A 19544-nucleotide genomic window follows, 5' to 3' on the forward strand; every position below is an offset into this window, starting at 1 on the left:
TGCCATATTGATCTATATCTCCAGTTGTAGCAAAATGTAATTGTAAGCATGTGGGCAAATCACAACATGGGGATTTAGAACTACTATATAAATCCAGGATCCATGTGAGTTTTTATTTTTATGAAAAACATGTAAAATGAAAGAAGGTTCTGAGAAGACTCTCAAAAAAAACTATTTAGAAAGCTTCAGAAAATATTCATTTGGCTCAGAAAAGAGACACTTGTGAAATGGAAGGTCTTTAAGTTTATGAAAGATTTTTACAACAGTTTGAAAACTGACATGTTTTCTGCACTAATGGAATAAAAAAATGAGGAAAGAACTTAAGAAGGTAGACTTCTTAACAATGAGGATGGTTGAATGCAGTCATAAAAAAAGTTAAAAAAAAAAGACAAAACATTCTCTGCTTCATAATACTAAGCACATGTTCTCTGTCTAGACTATCATGGTTTCTTTTCTTATTTTGTGGGGGGGCTTCCCTGAAGATTAGAGGGAATAAAGACAACATTTTATTCATAATAAAGAATTCAAAACAACATTTTTATTGCACCCATACTGTGTGTCAAGTAGTGCTCTAACCAGTTTACTTGTATTATCTCATTTGAGCCTTTTTATCAACACAATGGCATAGTTTCCGTTATTACCCCAATTTTATAGAATCACCATTACTTGGCAAGGTGAGAAATGCGATGGTGGTTGTCTATCTCACAACTGACTTTAGCTAATTAATTATCATATGAGAATGACTTTTAAATAGCATTTTAATTAGGTGACTTCCTGGAAATCTCTTGCATGAAACGTTTTATAATAAATCTTATACAAACTGCTGTCAGATATGCTTATTAAACACTAAAACCTCATATGTAGGCCTGTTGAGTTCTCCATGTTTTATTTGGAGGTAGTGGGGGAGTGTTAAGTAAGAGCCAAGCCAGTTTGATTCTGTATGAAATGATGGGCAGAGCAGTGATTTCTTGAGCTGACTGTGATGTCCCAAGGGGTATATGGAACTCAGTGGGTCCTCTTGGGGTAAAAGCGTGGGGATTAGATGCCCATGCAGGTCAAGAGAGATGACTTAGGATCATCAAGGGAAGAAAAATGAAACTGAGAGCCCCATGTAAAATTGAAAACTTAAAAGAGTTCTCATTTAATGAGAGGACTTCTAAAAACTTCATACATTAGCTCAGGGATGCAATAATGAAGAGTGTTTCTATTATGAATAGAAAAGGTGTGTGTGGGGGGGGTGGTGCTGGTGGTGAATTTAACCCTTTTATGTGGACAGAATAACACTAAGCCAAATATATTAAACATGAAACTGCTCCTAAGCTAGTGAAATCTCTGGGCACCTAGCAGAAGAATGTGCAAAATTATTCTGTAGCAACAATTACACAATCAAAGGGCCCTGGGGCTCCCACAGGAAGTACAAGCTTGCTAAAGAAGATCTTAGAATAAAACTGTACAGTGACGTGCAGAAACTAGAGACTGGGAGGACTTGAAAAAGAAATATTTAGAATGCCTAGAAATGTAAATATATGTGTAATAATTCATTAAAAATAAACACTTTGTAGATAGGTAAAACAATAGATTCCCACTTTAGATAAAAATAATGAGATCTGAGACTGTAACCCTGGAAGTGGCACAAAGAAGGAAGGAGAAGAGTAACAGGAAATATATGAAGCAGTAGAATGGGTTATATGAAAAGGTTCAGGAAAAATATAATAGGATTTTAGGAGGAGAGAACAGAGAGAATGAAGGGGAAGACATGTTAGAAGAAATAATGACTGATTTTTCTTATAATTAATTGGGTTCAAGAAACATAATGAATTCCAGGCAGAATTTTAGAAAAATATTGTATTGAAGCTACAGCTCAAAAAGACGAAAAGTCTTCAAACAAATCATAGAAAAGAGATATAGTCTTAAAATAGAGCAATTGGATTGACAGTAGACATCTTATCATAAAAAATAGACACCAGAAGAAGGTATGTGATAATATCTTCAAAATACTGAGGGAAAATCATTGTCAATCTAGAAATCTTTATTTACCTATGCTATCCTTCAAACTCTAAGGTGAATGTAGACAGTTCAGGAAAAATATGAAAAGACTGAACATGGTTAACCATCACAGATTTTTGCAGAAATAGCTGTTAAAATATGTACAACAGTAAAAAGTAAAACTCAGAGAGCTAGAATGCTAACAGTCATGATGAGAAAATAGATTAATAAACCTGGGAGTTATTTTGACTATTAATTATAAACTAATAAATACTGGTGATAATAGTGACATGTTGTGTCAGAAATAGTACTACTGCAACAAAATAAAATACTATCAAATAATAACATGGAATATTGGGTGTAATATTAAAATCACCAATTGTACAACTTTACAAACATTAATTTGAAAAGTTAGGTCAAATGAAAAGGATGATTGGCATTTTCTCTTTCAATATTTATTATAAAGCACAATAATCAAGATAATGTGGTATTAGCATGGGAAAATTAAAATAGATAAAAAAAGAACCCAGAAATAATTAAATGCACACTTGTATGATCTAGACATATAACTCAGGAGTTTTACAAGTCAGTGAGGAAAAGGAATAACATTTCCATATATGAGCATAAATATGTACTTACATGATGGTGGTTTAGTGCTTAGTCGTGCCTGACTCTTGCAACCTCATGGACTGTAGTCCTCCAGGCTCCTCTGTCCATGGGATTTCGCATGCAAGAATACTGGAGTGGGTTTCCATTTCCTTCTCCAGGGGATCTTCCCAACCCAGGGGTCAAACCCTGATCTCTAGCATTACAATCAGTCTCCTGCCTTGCAGGCGAATTCTTTACCAACTGAGCCACAGAGAAGCCCTTGTACATACCTACATACATACATACCTACATACCTACCTACATACATCTAGACAACTGGCCATACATATGGGGGCAGGACAAACAGTTTCCATGTTACACCATAATTTCCTTTTTAACAATGAAGACTTAATAGAAAATATAAAATGATAAACTTATAAACTTGTATAGGGAAAAAATTCAGATACCAAATGTACACACATAAAGGTAAACATTGATGAATTTGAGTACATAAGAATGTGCATGATGAAACAAATGGGATTAAAAGACAAGTCAGAGTTTCGGACCAGAGATTTTCAGTACATGTAACAAACAAAGAATTAGTGTCCAGAATACATAAAATACTTTTAAAAATCAGTAAGGGATAACCTAATTTTAAAATGAGCAAACACTATGAATAGAAGGAAGTTCAAATAGACAATAAATATATGAAAAAAAAAAATGCTAGACCTCACCAGTAATTAAGAAAATGCACATCAAAACTACCGGTAGGGCTTCCCTGGTGGTTCCGTGGTTAAGAATCTGCTCGGCAGTGCAGGAGACACAAGTTCAATCACTGGTCCTGGAAGATCCCACACGCTGTGGAGCAGCTAAGCCCGTGGACCACGACTATTGAAACATGACTGCTGATCCTGTAAACCGTAGACCCCATGCTCCACAAGAAGAGAACTCACTTCAATGAGAAGCTGGTGCATTGCAGCTAAGAGTAACCCTTTCTAGCTGAAGCTGGAGAAAAGCACCACCCCCCACCCCAGCAGTGATTAAAAGTCAATAAATAAATAAAATTATTTTTTAAAAAACTACAAGGAGAAACATTGTATACTGTTTAACATATTAATAGCTGATTATAATGGGTCATCTAGAATAAAGAACTCATCTAAACTACTAATAATGTCAATTTAGAAGAAATTTGTAATGAAAGTTCAAATTGTACACATCCTAATATCCATCAATTGTATTTTTTTTAATTGGAGGACAACTGTTTTATAAGATTGTACTGGCTTCTGTCATATATCCACAGGAATCAGCCATTGGTATACTTCTGTCCTCTTCCTCTTGATCTTCCCTTCTATCTCCTACCCCGTCTCACCCCTCTAGGCTGTCACAGAGCACTGGGGGGAGGCCCCTGTGTCCTACAGCAAATTCCCACTGGCTATCTGTTTTACCTGTGGTAATATATATGTCACCTTGGCACTCTTTCAATCTGCCCCATCCTCTCCTAACCTCACTGTATCTACAAGTCTGTTCTCTGTGTCTGCATCTCCATTGCTGCCCTGCAATTAGGTTCGTCAATGCCATCTTTCTAGATTCCATGCTGCTGCTGCTGCTAAGTCGCTTCAGTCGTGTCCAACTCTGTGAGACCCCATAGACGGCAGCCCACCAGGCTCCCCAGTCCCTGGGATTCTCCAGGCAAGAACACTGGAGTGGGTTGCCATGTCCTTCTTCAATGCATGAAAGTGAAAAGTGAAAGTGAAGTCGCTCAGTCATGTCCGACCCTTCACGACCCCATGGACTGCAGCCTACCAGGCTCCTCTGTCCATGGGATTTTCCAGGCAAGAGTACTAGAGTGGGTTGCCATTGCCTTCTCCTCTAGATTCCATACATGTGCGTTAATATAAAATATTTGTTTTTCTCTTTCTGACTTACTTCAGTCTGTAAAACAGGCTCCAGGTTCATCCACCTCATTAGAATGGACTCAAATGCATTCTTTTTCATGGCTGAGTAACATTTCATTATATGTACCACCACTTCTTTGTCCATTCATCTGTCAATAGACATCTAGGTTGCTTCCGCATCCTAGCTGTTGTAAATAGTGCCGCAGTGAACACGCATCTCTTTCAGCTACGGTTTTCTCAGGGTATACGTCCAATAATGGGATGGTTGAGTCATATGATAGTTCTGTTCCTACTATCAATTACATTTTGAGGTATCTACTCTTTTAAAATTGCATATGTTTAAATTTAAATAAAGTAGAAAAATGTTTCTTGAGCATTATTTTGGGATGAAGTTGAGGTAGAGTGGATTGAGGTGGGAGATTTTGATTATATTATGAAGATTTTACTTATTTAAAATGAATGAATCAAATATGGCAATATGTTAACATTTATTAAATATAGGTGGTATATACATGTGTGTCAAACTACCTTATGTCTCTGGGTGCCTAAATATATAATGATTAAACATTTAAAGGAAAGGAAGGTGAGATATTCAAACACTAAAGAATGATTTTGATGATTTTGAGAACAGAATCAAAGAAGTAGGCTTAGCCTATTATAATTAGAGTTAGCGGGCTTATTCTTTGTAGTGGCTCAAACATTTTTTCACACATATCCATGAGTGGTTGGTTCTTTGAGACAGAAATACAACTAATTGCAACTGGGCCAGTGGTTGTTATGTTTATATACAAACTAGAGTGACCATTTCCCCTGCTATCCATACAGATAAAACATGCTGAAAGAGTGAGCTATTCCTTTGCTTTTTATGTACATTGACACTAATTATTGCACTTTCCTAGCTGACATTCATTACTGGGCTTATATACAAACCAAAAAGCAGTAATTTTCTTTCTGAACTCCCACATTATTTTTCACACATCTGTTGTTATGCCATTTTGCATTGAAATTTATTGTTTTATACATCTATGTCCCCAACTCTATATGACTCCTTGAGAGGAGGGCTTTTATCTTATTCAGTTCCATTTTTGTGAATAACTACTGCTTACCTTTTTAGTCATATAAGTAATAACATGGATATATTCTCCTGGTAGAAGATCTGAATGTTACACAACAGACCAAACTGTAACTGTTTTTATCCTCGCTATTCACTACCATCTATAGAAGTAGCTAACATCAACATTTTGACATCCCTGCAAATTAAGTTTAAATATTATATTTATCTTCTTTTAGTCATAAATTCTATGTAACATGTTCTTGACACCTGCTGTTTGATAATAGACTAATAAAGGATATTAAGGGCTATCAAGAATGTATATCATATATACAAACAAATCAAACAAATATTTAAATGTTTATTGGTTTTGTACATTAACTTTTTATGTTTCAAACATGTATTTTCTTTAGTATATACCATACACCTAACCTATATAGCTTTTCAAGCTACCAGATATTAGTTCCTAGGGCTTAATACTTACGGCTTTTATAATTATCTATGATATATTTAGATGACTTTTAAAAGAAAATCACGTGTGTACTAGGCAGAACATGTTGTTGTATAATCTTAATGGCTTGATTTAAATATTGCATTTACCTTGAGAATTCAAAGGAGACTCACACAGTGTGTGTGTTGAGGCATGAACCAAAAGCTGCTTAAAAGGATTAATGTTGCATCTCAAACTCAGCTGCACTGGTAGGTTTCTGTCATATGAGAGGTATTAAAAATGAAATTATAAAGGAAAAGTTCTGATGATATACAGATGGAAAGCATCTGAAAAGCTTGTTTTCCATACACAGAAGAGCTGCAAGTTATTTGTCTCAATCAGCAGAACAATGGTTAGAGACTATTAAGATTTATTTGGGCAGCTGCCACCTTCTTTGTAGCAGGCACACCTGCTCAGTGAGAGCCCAGGGAAGATGATTGTATAACTATGGCAATGGCTTCATTCCATCGACATGAAACCATCTTTTACCACTGAAAATTGTAGATATGCTTCTAATGCCTCTTCTAGACTTTTCAAGTTTGTGGATTCTCTTACTTTGCCACAGACATATTCAAAAAATATATTGTGAATACTTACATTGTTAAGCATTTGTCTAATGTGACTGTGGCCCCTGACTACAAATGACCTATTTCACACTGCCTTCTATCTCTGAATGCCTATTTAAGGAACAATAGTTATTATTATTTTTAAAGTTAAATCTTAGCTGGTAGGCCCAATTTACTTTCTTAAGAGCTCCATCCTATAAAAGTTGATAAAGCTTCTAGGTCAGGTATGTGCAAAAGGTCATTAAATGTTCAATATAAAAGCAAAGGGCTTCCCTGGTGGCTCAGTGGTAAAGAATCTTCCTGCAGTGCTGGAGACATGGGTTTTATCCCTGGGTTGGGAAGATCCCCTGGAGAAGGAAATGGCAGCCCACTCCAAGTATTCTTGCCTGGGAAATCCCAAGGACAGAGGAGCCTGTCACAAAAGTGCTGGACACAACTTAACGACTAAACAACAAGAACTTAAAAGCAAAACTAACCAACAAAATGATCAAGCATTAAAGATCTCACCAAGACCAATTTTAGTGACTTAGAAAATCTTAACTTATGAAGAAAGTATAAAAATTATTTTATGATTGGCATCCCATCAGAGTAAATTAACATTCTTTGATTTCCCCTATGATATCAGTGATTTGAAAGCTCAATGTTTTTTTTTTTTCTCACCTCTTTATTGTCAAATTCCATCTTAAAATGTTAAAAACAGAAGTTTCTACTCATTAATTTAGGGACAATTGCCTCCCTCCTCTTTTTATCGACTTTATTCTGTTAACTGAATAGTCTTTTAACTACACAGCTTACACAGACTTGTATGCAAGAATAATGAATACCTCTAACATCACAGCAATATTGGGGTAAATTGTGGTCCTGTTGAGTAACTCTTTGAAAGCTAAGCAGGAGTTATCATTTATTTGTTGGATTTCTGTGGCACTTTTTTTCCCAAAGAGTACAAGGTGTGATGTGGTGAATTTTGCACAGGGGTTGTCTAAGAGCGTCAAAAGGAAATGAAAGGAAAGTAGCGTTCCTAGGAAGAACACAGAGGAATGGTAACAGCTTATGGCAAAACCAAACCCCAGGTGGCGGTTAGGCATGGTGAAAAAGGTGGAAGAGTCCAGGCCGAGTCATTTTACCAGAGCCTATGCCACTGGTGAGCGCAAGACAGTTCTTTTTCATTGCAGGCAGAGGGACCCCTTCCAGGGCCCAAAAGGGGCTCTCGTCTAACACGTGGACACGCATGCTGACAAAGCAAGAGACTTTATTGAGAAGGGGCACCTGCATGGAGAGGAGGAGGGTCAGGGAACCTAGGAGGACTGCTATGCCATGTGGCTCGCAGTCTCGGGTTTTATGGTGATGGGATTAGTTTACAGGTTGTGTCTGGTCAATCATTCTGACTCAGGGTCCTTCTGGATGGTGCGCGTGTTGCTCAACCAAGATGGATGCCAGCAAGAAGGATTCTGGGAGGTGGTGGCCAGCAAGAAGGATTCTGGGAGGTGGTGGCCAGCAAGAAGGATTCTGGGAGGTGGTGGCCAGCAAGAAGGATTCTGGGAGGTGGTGGCCAACAAAACAGATTCTGGGAGGTGGGAGGACACATGGAGTCTCCTTTTGACCTTTCCCAAACTTTTCTGGGTTAGTAACAGCTTATTAGTTCCATGTACCTTACCAAGACCTCTTGTAAAATCGCTCCTGCCAACGGCCACTACGGTGCCTGGCCCGGGCGGGCGGTTTCAGTCAGTGTTCCCCATACTCATGTGAAGACCCTCAGACTCGGAATCAGAATTACAGATGCACAGGGCAGGAAGGGGGCCTGAAAAATGTTTTGCCCAATTCTCTTATTTTACAGATGAGGCAAATCCAAGCACAGAGGAAACAAGGAAACAATTTAGAAAAAAAAGCCAGGGTTAGAACCCAGATTATTTGTTTATTCAATAAACATATACTGAATGTATTGTGCTCAGCACTCTTCTAAGCACGAGGTTTCCCGTAGTGAGTTAACATGGACGTGAGTCCTGATCCTACACTCTCTTGTTCCATCTCCAATTGCTTAGAAGGATGTTCAGTGTACTTTATAAAACAGTTGAATGGAGACCCAGTCCTCTGGGGGTAAAGCCCAAGTGACTTATCATGAGAGAAGGGAGTTCTTTTCCATTTATTCGTGTTTCAACATTGTCCTTGGTCAACAGGTGCTCCTAGGGCATGTCTATTAGATCAGCTGGAAAACATTTATTGGACTGAGCCTCATTTGTATATCAGTGGAAAGAAGGTTTTCCTTGCTGAGATGAACAATTTATTTTTGTCCTCTAGTAAGATGGACAAAGTCTTAGCCATTCTCTCTCATCAGAAGACACACTTGTCTTTTAAAATTGACTTTACCTTTAAAATGTCTCATAATAATCTAAACCCTATGTAAGATAATTTAACCCTAGAAAAATAATTGAAAAGGCTTTCTTGGTGGCTCAGTGGTAAAGGATCCCCCTGCCAATGCAGGAGACGCAGGTTCAATCCCTGGGTTGGGAAGATATCCTGGAGAGGGATGTGGCAACCCACTCCAGTATTCCTGCCTGGGAAATCCCACGGACAGTGGAGCCTGGCAGGCTACAGTCCATGAAGTTGCAAAAGAGTTGGACACGACTAAGCAACTAAACAACAACCAAGATAATTGAAATTGGAAGCACATGGTGGTAGAATTAAACGAGAGAATTCCTCAGAGGAGCCTGGTTTAAGACTTGCCATAAATCTTCCTATTCAAAAGTGGTATTAAATCCCCCATTTAACAATAGGTATCACTGAAAGAAAACTGGGGTTTTAAAAGGAAAAAAGGAGTCAACTGTTCTGTTTTAGTGTCAAGGTAGATTTAAGCCCCTCCCCTTTACTCAGTCTTCAGGCAGAAAACCTGGGCTTGTAAAAGCAGCCCAGGTGGTTTCAGCGGTGGAGCCAAAGAGTTCAAAAGCTGAGGACCTTCACTCTGGCATTTAGGGAATACGCCTCATTCTGTTCACCTCGCCGTTTGTCCTGGGGCCAACCTCAAAGAAATAAAATGGTTTTGGTATTTTTCCTGTAAGCTATGGAGAAGACTGGTTGGGAGGCAGGGATAGGACTTTACGTGGCCCCAGTGGACTTGAGGAGGGGGGCAGAGGAAGGTCGCTTTGTTTCCAGTCCCGCTAACAACCCTTTATTCTCGGGGCTTCGGGGCAGGCTCCGGCCCCGAGGGACACCTGTTTGTGCCCGCAGGGCCGCGTCCGTGGTGGTCTCTCCCCTCCCGCGTGCCCGGCAGCTCCAATTATTGGCTGCTTTACCTGCGGGGCTGGGTGTGGATGCGTCTTTGCGCGGCCACCGCCGCCAGCACGCACTGTCGAGGCCGAGGGAAGCCAGGCGAGGGGGCCACTGCCCGGAGCCCAGGGCGACCGGACTGCGGCTGCCCTTCCTCCTGCCACGCGTGGAGTTTGGTGGTGAGCAAGAGCCCAAGAACTGCAAGACGGATACTCAGCCGCCTGGATGCGCGTGTGCGCCGGCGGGGAAGGCAGCGCCCGCCCGCCCCCCTCGCGCGGACCTCCCGCAGGCGGGATGTGAAGGTACCTGCGGACTGGCCGGCCCGGACTGCCTGCCCCCGGCCCCCTCCCTCCCTCCTCCCGCCCTCGGCCTCAGCTCGCCAGCATGAGAGGCACTGAGAAAGCAACAGCCTGCAAGTGACAGCTCCAGACCGATTCCCCCCGCTCCAGATCTCCGAGCCGAGCTGGGAAGTTGATTGTGCAGCCGCTTCACCGCGAATCCCTTCCGTTGGCAGCGCTATGTTCGCCTCTATCTGGTATGCCAAGAAGCTGGGTCGCAGGTTCGTGCACAACGCCAGGAAGGCGAAATCCGAAAAGGTAGGGAATGCTTGGAGATGAAGATTACCTTTTCGGCTTTGCCAACTGCCTGCTCTGGACTGCTGGTCTTGAGTACAGACGCAGTTTTATGTTTTTTTTTTTTTTTTTTTTTTTCCGCTCGGGATGAGAACCTGCCTCTCGCTGGCATGTAGACCATGCCGCTCACAGAAAGGGGGAACTCCTGGAGCCTGGCTGCCTGGGGGCGGGGAGAGGGGTTTGGTGGTGGTCCAGTAGAGTCATTAGCTATTCAAAATATTTGGTGAAACCGTCAATTGATGGTGTCTCAACAGACACTTGGTATTCTTTTAAATGGCACAGGGTGAAAGCAATTAAGCAGCTGAAATCTTTGCTTCTTCAGGGAGCTCTCTAGTAAACTTGTTGCTACCAGTGGATTATTTTTATGACTATAATGGTTGGTTCTGCAAGGGGCATGATAAATCCCTGAGCCTCCCTCCAGTTCTTGCATCCTAGTGTATGTCATCGGAGCACATATTTGGGACTCTGCCTGACATTGACCAGACTCCACAGGGGTGCTTGCTATCTTTTCAAATCAACAAAGCCATCATTTCAAAAGTGTTTACAATGAGCAAGGATTCTATTTATAATCACATAGTCCTGTCCACTTAGAGAATGGCTTTGTATTTCTTTTATTCAGCATGACTGGTTGTTTCTAGAGAACCTCTATGTAGATCTGTCTCATGAGTTATCTTTCTCTAAGAAATTAACATGGCCTGTAAGTCCTCAGATGCAAAACAAGCTCATGTCTCTAATTTGACTCAGGCTTTCAGAGGCATTGGCCAAATGGTCAATGTTTAAGAAATCAGTATCCAATTTGGTGATGGGGAAACTTCCAAAGACAATATTTTGTGGAGCTAAGATTGTTCCATATTACTTTGAGGATGTGATCTTTGGCCCAGCATCCTTTCTGACTTAGATCTACTCTTGAGATTGATCCAGAGGTGGTTTTCCTGGCCTGTGGCACAGCCCTTGCTCTCAGCTGCAAAGATTGCTTCACTGCAACTTGCTATCTCTTCCTTCAGAGTGGGATTGTTGATAATATGAACAAGAATTCAGTGATAAGCCAAGATATGACTGTCTGTAGTGTGAGAAGAGAAAAAAAATCCTTCGAGTTCTGATTGTAGGGTTGTAGCCTTTCAGAATGTCCAGATCTGAGGATTGTATAATGTTGACCGACTTATTAAGTAGCACTTGTGCTGGAAGTGTAGTATGGGGAGACAAAGGTGGAGTAGAATTGATTCCTTTTTTCCCATGCATCACAGGTAAAATGATTACAAGCCTGATTATCATGTACTAGCATCATATATATTGGGTTTCGCTTTGTTTTGTTTCTCTTTTAAGGAAAGAGACTTGAAAGTGACTCTTTTATTGGAGCAAGTGCTTTGAAAAAGTGCCTTCTTATGAAAATTACAGGTTGTATGGATGAAGGGTCTGTCAGGGACCACGAATGGCTCTGAAAGCCACTGGGAGATAATGCCTTATGCCGAACTGGTATGCACAGGAAAGTTGAATCTCCCAGTGACACTCATTTCAGGCTTGGGCCTGAATGTGGAGAATGCCAGCTCAATGAAATTCAGTGTACAGAAATTAAAGGCTCTAACACAGGCTTCTGCTTCTTGAGTGTAGGAAGACGCTAGTAAGGGGCCTTCAGTATCTCCATTTCATTTCTGAGAACAAGCAAGAAGAAACCAGGTATGGGGTTAAGGAGCTTTAATACTTTATCTTAGAGATAATATTTTTTCTTACCCCGAAAGTAGGAAAATCAGCATTAGAGAACTAAAGTTTTGCTCCTTGAGTGATAAAGACTAAAGGAAAAAATAACTCTAATGTCCTCTGTTAGTCAGGGGAGCTAGAGGAGTTAATTCTGAACACTAAGTGATAATAACTAACATGAAAACAGCATCTCAATTTTTTTTTCCCCATGGAATTTATATTCACAGAGTTCCTGGAATTAATTAAAAGGTGTGCTGCCTTGAACAATGAACAACAAGGCCCCCACCTGGTGCTTAGTGAATGGGAATAGTTTATTCTGGGGACTTCATTTTATCATGTGGCTTATTTAAAGCCAACTATGTGAATTAAGGTTTTGTCCAGTGATTACAGTAATATACTTCAGCTGAGAAAGCAGTTAACAAATGATACTGCAAGGTGGATGCATTCCTATAATGTATTACTGTAACAGCAGAGATCACATAGTTGCAAACAGCAAGGAGAATAGATGTTGCTGACTGTATGTTGTCATGCTTTATTATAAAAAGAAGGAAGAGGTATAAAGCAAGATGGTCATTGAGTTTTCTGTAGAAAATGACCAGTATACTTAAATGTGAAAGAACTATTGATAGATTCAGAGCAGGTTTTAGCATTTGGGGGTATAAATTATATCAGAGGCAGCCCCTGTGATTTTTGTTTCAGTACCTTCTATAAATTTGGGCTTCTTTTTGCAATAGGTAACAGTTTATTCTCTCCTCTTCTAATGAAAAAAAAAAAAACCTACACCCATCATAGCCTATCAGGCCTACTTTAGCTTTCAGGTGTGGTTGGAAAGTATATTCCTCAAGGCTGGGGTTAATTGAAAAGCTAACTGGGAATGTGCAAGCCTAAATGCCATCCCTAAACAGGCAGTGTGCCTTATTCCTGGTTGCCTGGCCTACCGTTTTACCTCATCTAATGCCAGCAGAATTAAACAGCAGCATGGAATGTAGTAATAATGGTAATAGCAATCATAGCAGTAACAGTATTAACAAGACTCCCTCTTTATACACACATCATACAGCAGCTGCTTTAGGCTGTGGAGTTTCACTCAATTCTATAAGGTAGACGTGATTTTCCTTGAGTCCTAGAGAGAAGAGTAGTTTGCCCAAGGTCATAGAGTTTGTGGGACATAATAGTGCTAGGATTTGAAACTGAGTTTATCCAGGCTATTCGAAAAATGACTCTTTGAGTCCGTAGCCCTCTCTTCCATCCACCTATCATTCACCTGTCTTAATAAGTCGTGAGGCTCACAGAATCAAAGTTACTGATCCTGTAACTCAGCCCCCTTATTTCAGACAAGATTGTGCCTAAGCTGTCTTCCATAGACAGTCGTCTGCCCTGTTATTAGAACTTTACACTCTTTGTCCTCTTAAGATAAGTGTCTCAAGCTATTATCTAGGCACCCATTACTCCTTTTAACTACTAGTAATTGTTATATTATTGTAAGCTAAACAATGGCATTTGTATTCATTGTTTATCCTGTAAAAACCAAAGATATCTTTTGTCAAACACACACACACACACACACACACACACACACACACACTTAAATGCTAGGCAACTGTAGATACACTCTTTTTAGAGTAAGTCAAAGATATTAGCTAATTCACATTGGCATTGTTCTAAAAAAGAAAAAAGGCTCTTTGCTATTCTTTAAAAAGAAAGTATGTGCATACCAACAAATTCTATGAATGAAGTGATTTTTAATGTGATATGAAATCAAGACTGTCTGGCTGCAATAGAATACCTTTATTCAAAAATTATTTTTTTTACTCCATATAATTAATTCAGAAATTAGTGTCTTGTAAGCTTGTTTGCCACATTTCAACTTAAATTGCTTAATTTAATCAACCTCTAGTTGTATTACTTTAAAAGGGCTGCTTTAAGATAAATTGAACTGCAATTTCTGATGGCATAATCATATGCAAGAAAGAGTATAAAACACTTGAAGTTGTGAACCTTCACTTCTGCATAGCTTTGCTTTTGCTTTTTATATTTTTACTTTCAAGCATATGCCACGAAAAGTAAATGCATGATGCATTTAGAAAAGACTGGCATCAATACCCATCATCTAATAGACACAACTGTGGATGAGCTTGGCAGTGAAATATATCCTATGAGTGGTGTAACTGAGCACGAATATTCTGACAGCAGGCAATATTCACCTTGGAAAATTCATTAAGAACCAGTTCACTGGTTCTAGCCTCTTCTCCATCTAATCCAAACATATCAATTCAACAGAACCCAAAATAAAGGGAAATGTAGTAAAGCATTTGCTGTCAACATGGCCAGCAAAACAGCCTACTGTCCTGGGTGATGCTGGTGGGGCAGTAACGAGCCCTGGGTTTAAGGTGAGGAATTAGAGGGAATTTTAGTCCCGTTCTTTGTTATTTAGCCTGAAACCAGCTCTTTTCCAAATAGAAGTAACACCTGTGCTTCGGCAGAACCCCCGTGTCTTAGGATACCCTCCAATTTGCTTGCCAAGTCTGCCTGGCCCATCCTGATACACCCTCTGCTTTTTCCCCTGCTCTAAATCAGCATTCTGAACTATATTCAAATTCCTGAATGCCTCATGCTTTTCCTAGCTTCTCAGATTTTGCTTATCCTCTTTGACTGACTAGTGACCCACTAGCCATCTCCTGACTACACTTAGATGACTTCATCATTAGTAGGAAACTTCCCTTGGCCCCTGCAAGCCTGAGATGAATCTTGCATCGGTTCCTACAGCCGCTTGTATATTAGTTGTTATTGTCCTTATTTCTCATTAGAAAGTGGATTCTCTGAAATGAAGGACTATGCAGTCTTTTGCACCATATCTCTGGGGCCTAAAAGAATGCATGGAATATCTCATATCCTATTTCATTGACTGTGGGTTGTTCTCATTTGCAAGGTATATCATTTTTTTTGTCTATGACAAAGAACAAAGAAAAAGATTGTCAATGCAACTATAACAGATCAACCGCAAGATTTCAATGCTTTCAGAGATGTTAAAATGTGGGAAAATAGTTTATTTTTAGAATCAATGAAGTATGACAATGCTGAAAGAATAATGAATGGGTTTATTTTGAGGATTAAATGATTTAATATAAGTAAAATGTGTAAAGGTTATACTTGCTATTAAATCACTTATTTCTTTGCAAATCATAATAATAATCTGCATAGGGAAATCTGTTAGTTATAAAATATACTTTTTTTCCTGTGCTGGCTGGAGTCAACCAGGATTATGTAGATGGTTCTGGATTTAGGAAAGTAAATAGAAAATGAAAAATAAGGTTATAGAAGAAACTGATTAAAAGCCACAGTCAAACTGGAGCCATTTAGGTTGCAAACCGGAAATCTTTAAGAAGCCTCCTGGCTTCTCACTATGTATTTATACGTCTAAACAACAACAATAGTTAACATCTGTTGAATTCTTTCTATGAACTGAGAACCGTGCTTATACAAGGTTCTAGTGAGAACATCACTCTTATTAATTTTTAGAACAAAACCACATCACCAGTAGGTGGCTGGGATGAGACTGGGTGGCTAATCATGGAGCTTAGTCTCTTAATTAGTAAGCAGTGCTCTGTATGGATACACAGAATACTGCATATTGTATGCTGTATATTATACTCTCTCTATATATGTATATATTTGCAATGACCTAGATATCAAGTTTATTTTTACCTATGAAAGATAAATATAAGAAGTGAATTTAAATGTAGAATCTGAAATTGAGCTTAGGCGCAAGAAGAAATGTCCTGATGTTGAAGATTCTTCAGTCCTCTGTGAATGATAGAATCTTGCTGTGTCTATTTTTGCCTCCTGGCAGATTGAAGAGTAGCCTGACCTGGAGAGAGGGATGGACAGATTGTCCTCTCAGGTCTCTCTCTCAGAGCTTCTGAGAGCTCATCGGTTGGGAGCAGCAGCATGACTCAGCGCCAGTGTCTGTCTGGCTGTAGTGACAGAGAGGACAGGTGTTTGTCCATGCTAAATGCAGCCCTGCTGTTCTCCCCTGTCACCTGGCAGGGGAAGCAAGCAGCAAGATGGACAGCAGCACCTGTTCCGAGGTCCCAGAATGGATGCCCACCTTGGAAAAGTCCAAGGCACAGCTGCAAGCAGAGTAGAGAGGGAGACAGAGGCAAAGGACAGGATCAGAGAAATGGTGAAGATGGAGGAGGGACAGAGTGGGCTGGAAAGGAAGAAAACAGGCCACAAAACCACTGCAAAATTGTTGTGAAGTAGTTCAGTCACGTCCAACTGTTTGCGACCCCATGGATTGTAGCCTACCAGGCTCCTCCATCCATGGGATTTTCCAGGCAAGAGTACTGGAGTGGGTTGCCATTTTGCCAGTACCTATTTATTGAGCAGTTCACTCAAGCACTATGATATGCCCTCATCTCATTTAATCCTCACTACAACCTTGTAAGAGAATCTTGTTATTAGCACCCATTTTACAGATGAAAAAACTGAGGTGTAGCATGTGACAGAATTTGCCCAAGGTCATAAGTAGTGGTACCAGTGAATTGACCTGGCTGAATTCAGAGCCTGTCACCCTAACCACTCAGACTCTGTCCTTTTTAAAGTAATCTTGGATTGAGTGAGACAGTGACGTGGAGAAAGACTGGACCAACACAACGGCCATCTTCTCATCAACCTGTGCTTTATCTCTTTTGAGTAACTATGTGGCTAGGTAGAAGACCGGATTTCTTTTCAAGGGTCCTCCAGGAACCATCCAGATAGTGCCTTCCGTCCAGTTTACATAATTTTAGTTGCAGATTGCTTTTGTTTACTTTGATTTGCTTACCCTCAATGTACCTTTAGAATGGTCTTCCTCTACCTGGCATCATTCAGTGGTGTTTATTATACTGGGTGATGAAGACGTAAGGGAAGCTTTCCCATCTAGCAGTGATGATCATTGTAGAGATAAATTTAATAATCAGATAACGTACACATTTCATTATTTGCATATGTATTATATTTATGGGGTTAATGGAATAACCATGCCTTGTAGTATTAACTAATTTTAAGTAATCAAGTTTTCCCAAATAAATTATTAAATTGTTAATTATTAAATCATTAAATTCTGCCCCTCCCCACCCCTGCAGGGTACCTGGGACATAGTAAGCCCTAAATAAACCCTGGCTGAATGTCTGAGCTGCACAGGAACAAGACCTAGTTAGGGGTCAGTAGGCCTGTATGTTAACTGGCCCTGTCCCAACCATCTGTGCCACCTTGGCTAAAGTCTCATAATCTCTTTGGACCTGAGTTCTTCATCTGCAACCAAATTCCTTCCAATTCTCACGTTCTTTGAATTCTAATCCTGATTTGCTCTAAGAGTCTGCTGAGTCTTTAAAGGCAAGGATTTGATCTTGTTTGTCTTTGTACTCTCAGCACCTAGCACAATGGCCAGCGCAAAGCAAAACTAATAAAATTAATGTCAAATCGATGTACCCAAAAGGCCAACAGTGTCTTTAACCATTAGCAAGAAGACTATAATGGAGAATCTGCCGAATTTCAAGGTGGAAGCAAAGTAAGAGATACGCAGGGACTTTTCTTTCTTTACTGCCTTGTAAAGAAAAGGGAATAGGAGACACTTTTACAGCCCTGGGGCTGAAGGCTCCTGCCCCTTGCTTTCTCGCTCCTTGCCACTAACACGGAAGCGAAACAAACAGTAGCCGCAGAATTCGAGTTCTCTTCAACCACCACCAAGGAGATGTCAAACTGTAACATTTTCCAGCAGCTTTGTCCCACATGCCGAAAGATTACAGGTTTATGTCTGAGCGTGGAATGTTTATTTCTTGCACTTTCTTAATCTGAAAATTCTAGTTATGTTGAGTATCCTTGCCCCATTTGTTGTGGACTGAATTGTGTCTCCCTCATCCTTGTTTTGGAGAAGGAGATGGCAATCCACTCCAGGACTATTGCCTGGAAAATCCCATGGACAGAGGAGCCTGGTAGGGTCCATGGGGTCACAAAGAGTAGGACGTGACTGAGTGACTTCACTTTCACATTCATCCTTGTTTTAAAGCCCTAACCCCCAGTGTGATCTAGGAGAATGGAGATAAGGCTTTTAGGAGATAATTAGTGAGGTCTTAATCTAATAGGATTAGTGGCTTTACAACAGGAAAGAGATCTGTGTGTGTCTCTCTCTACCCTGTGAGGATATAGCAAAAAAGGAGCCATCTGCAAGTCCAGGAAGAGCTCTCTTAGTAGAAATCAAACCCTGCCAAAACCTTGATCTTGGACTTCTCGTCCTCCAGAAGTGTGAGGAAGTGTGTTCTGCTGTTTCAGCCACCCAGTCTGTGGCATATTGTGATGGCAGCCTCAGCAAACTAATAAGCCATGGCTGAATGTCTGAGCTGCACAGGAACAAGACCTAGTTAGGGGTCTTACAAGGTGATGTTCATTTTGTTGTGCCCAGGGCCAGAGTGTCATTGCAAGGGAGACATATGTTACCAGTTTAGTACTCTCTTTAATCCAAAGAATTTAATTCTAATAAATATAAAGCTCCTAAAGTGCCAGTATCTGCTAGGAAGGGTTATTAAAATTAGAAATATAGTAAGAAAAAGGGTATGATGTAGAAGCTAAAGGGAAGAAATGAACTGCTTTTAGGGGATCACTGTGCTTGTCTTCATGTTCTGTGGTCTAACCAAGAAAGCAACATATTTTATCAAATTTGCTAACTATTCAGCCGGCAGATTTAAAATATGAATATAAAATAGAACTCATCAAATACTATTCTTCCTTTGACCACCTCCTTGTTGCTCTAGGTTACTCTAATTTATAAACAGGCTTGATTTGCTTTTCATACCATCAACTCTAAAGTTCTCTACGGGAGAAAGTTTCTCTACAGGAGAAAGTTTCTACCTTGAGGAGGGCTTCTGACCTTTCCTCAAAGATTATAGCAAAGTATGATGAAATGAGCACTGTCCAAGTTAGGAAGTCAGTGTCCACAGTGTTCATGGCCCTAGTGGTATCAAACTGCCATTTCACATGGAAAGTTTTGGTGATTAGCATGGGAAGGGTGGAAACTGATGTACTGTGGGAGAGGAAAAGGTATTGGAGGTGGGAGAATTGGAGGGGGTGATACTTGGGAGAGCATAAGAAAATAAAAAAAAATATTTGTTTTTCTCTGATCACCATTCTGGCTTAAGACTAATTTCGTTGTTTTCTAAGCTCGTTGGATAAGGTCTTTGTCTTCTTTACTGACCGCTTTGCTTCATACATTTTGTGAATCCTCTTGTTGGCACATCTAAGAAGAAGATGCAGTGGAAGACTGCAGAGTCAAGTTTGAATTTGACTCAACACCTTACTGGTTGGGTGACCCTTAAGCAAATAAATAGATCTTTTTAATTACGA

General features: G+C 40.0%; 1 protein-coding gene across 16 annotated transcripts in view; it reads left to right on the forward strand.

Moving 5' to 3' along the window:
* DLG2 (discs large MAGUK scaffold protein 2) overlaps nt 1–19544 on the forward strand; it is a 2364981-nt gene that overhangs the window by 1251201 nt on the left and 1094236 nt on the right. Inside the window, exon 1 of one of the 16 annotated variants that reach the window (XM_018042830.1) lies at nt 9746–10433. The exons of the other annotated variants lie outside the window; for them this stretch is intronic. Coding sequence (XP_017898319.1) covers nt 10356–10433 — 78 coding nt within the window. The 5' untranslated portion in view covers nt 9746–10355. Of the gene's footprint in view, nt 1–9745; nt 10434–19544 lie in introns of those variants that run through there. 16 annotated transcript variants of the gene reach the window in all.

The sequence above is a fragment of the Capra hircus genome, chromosome 29 (assembly GCF_001704415.2).
Source record: "Capra hircus breed San Clemente chromosome 29, ASM170441v1, whole genome shotgun sequence".
Lineage (NCBI taxonomy): Eukaryota > Metazoa > Chordata > Mammalia > Artiodactyla > Bovidae > Capra > Capra hircus.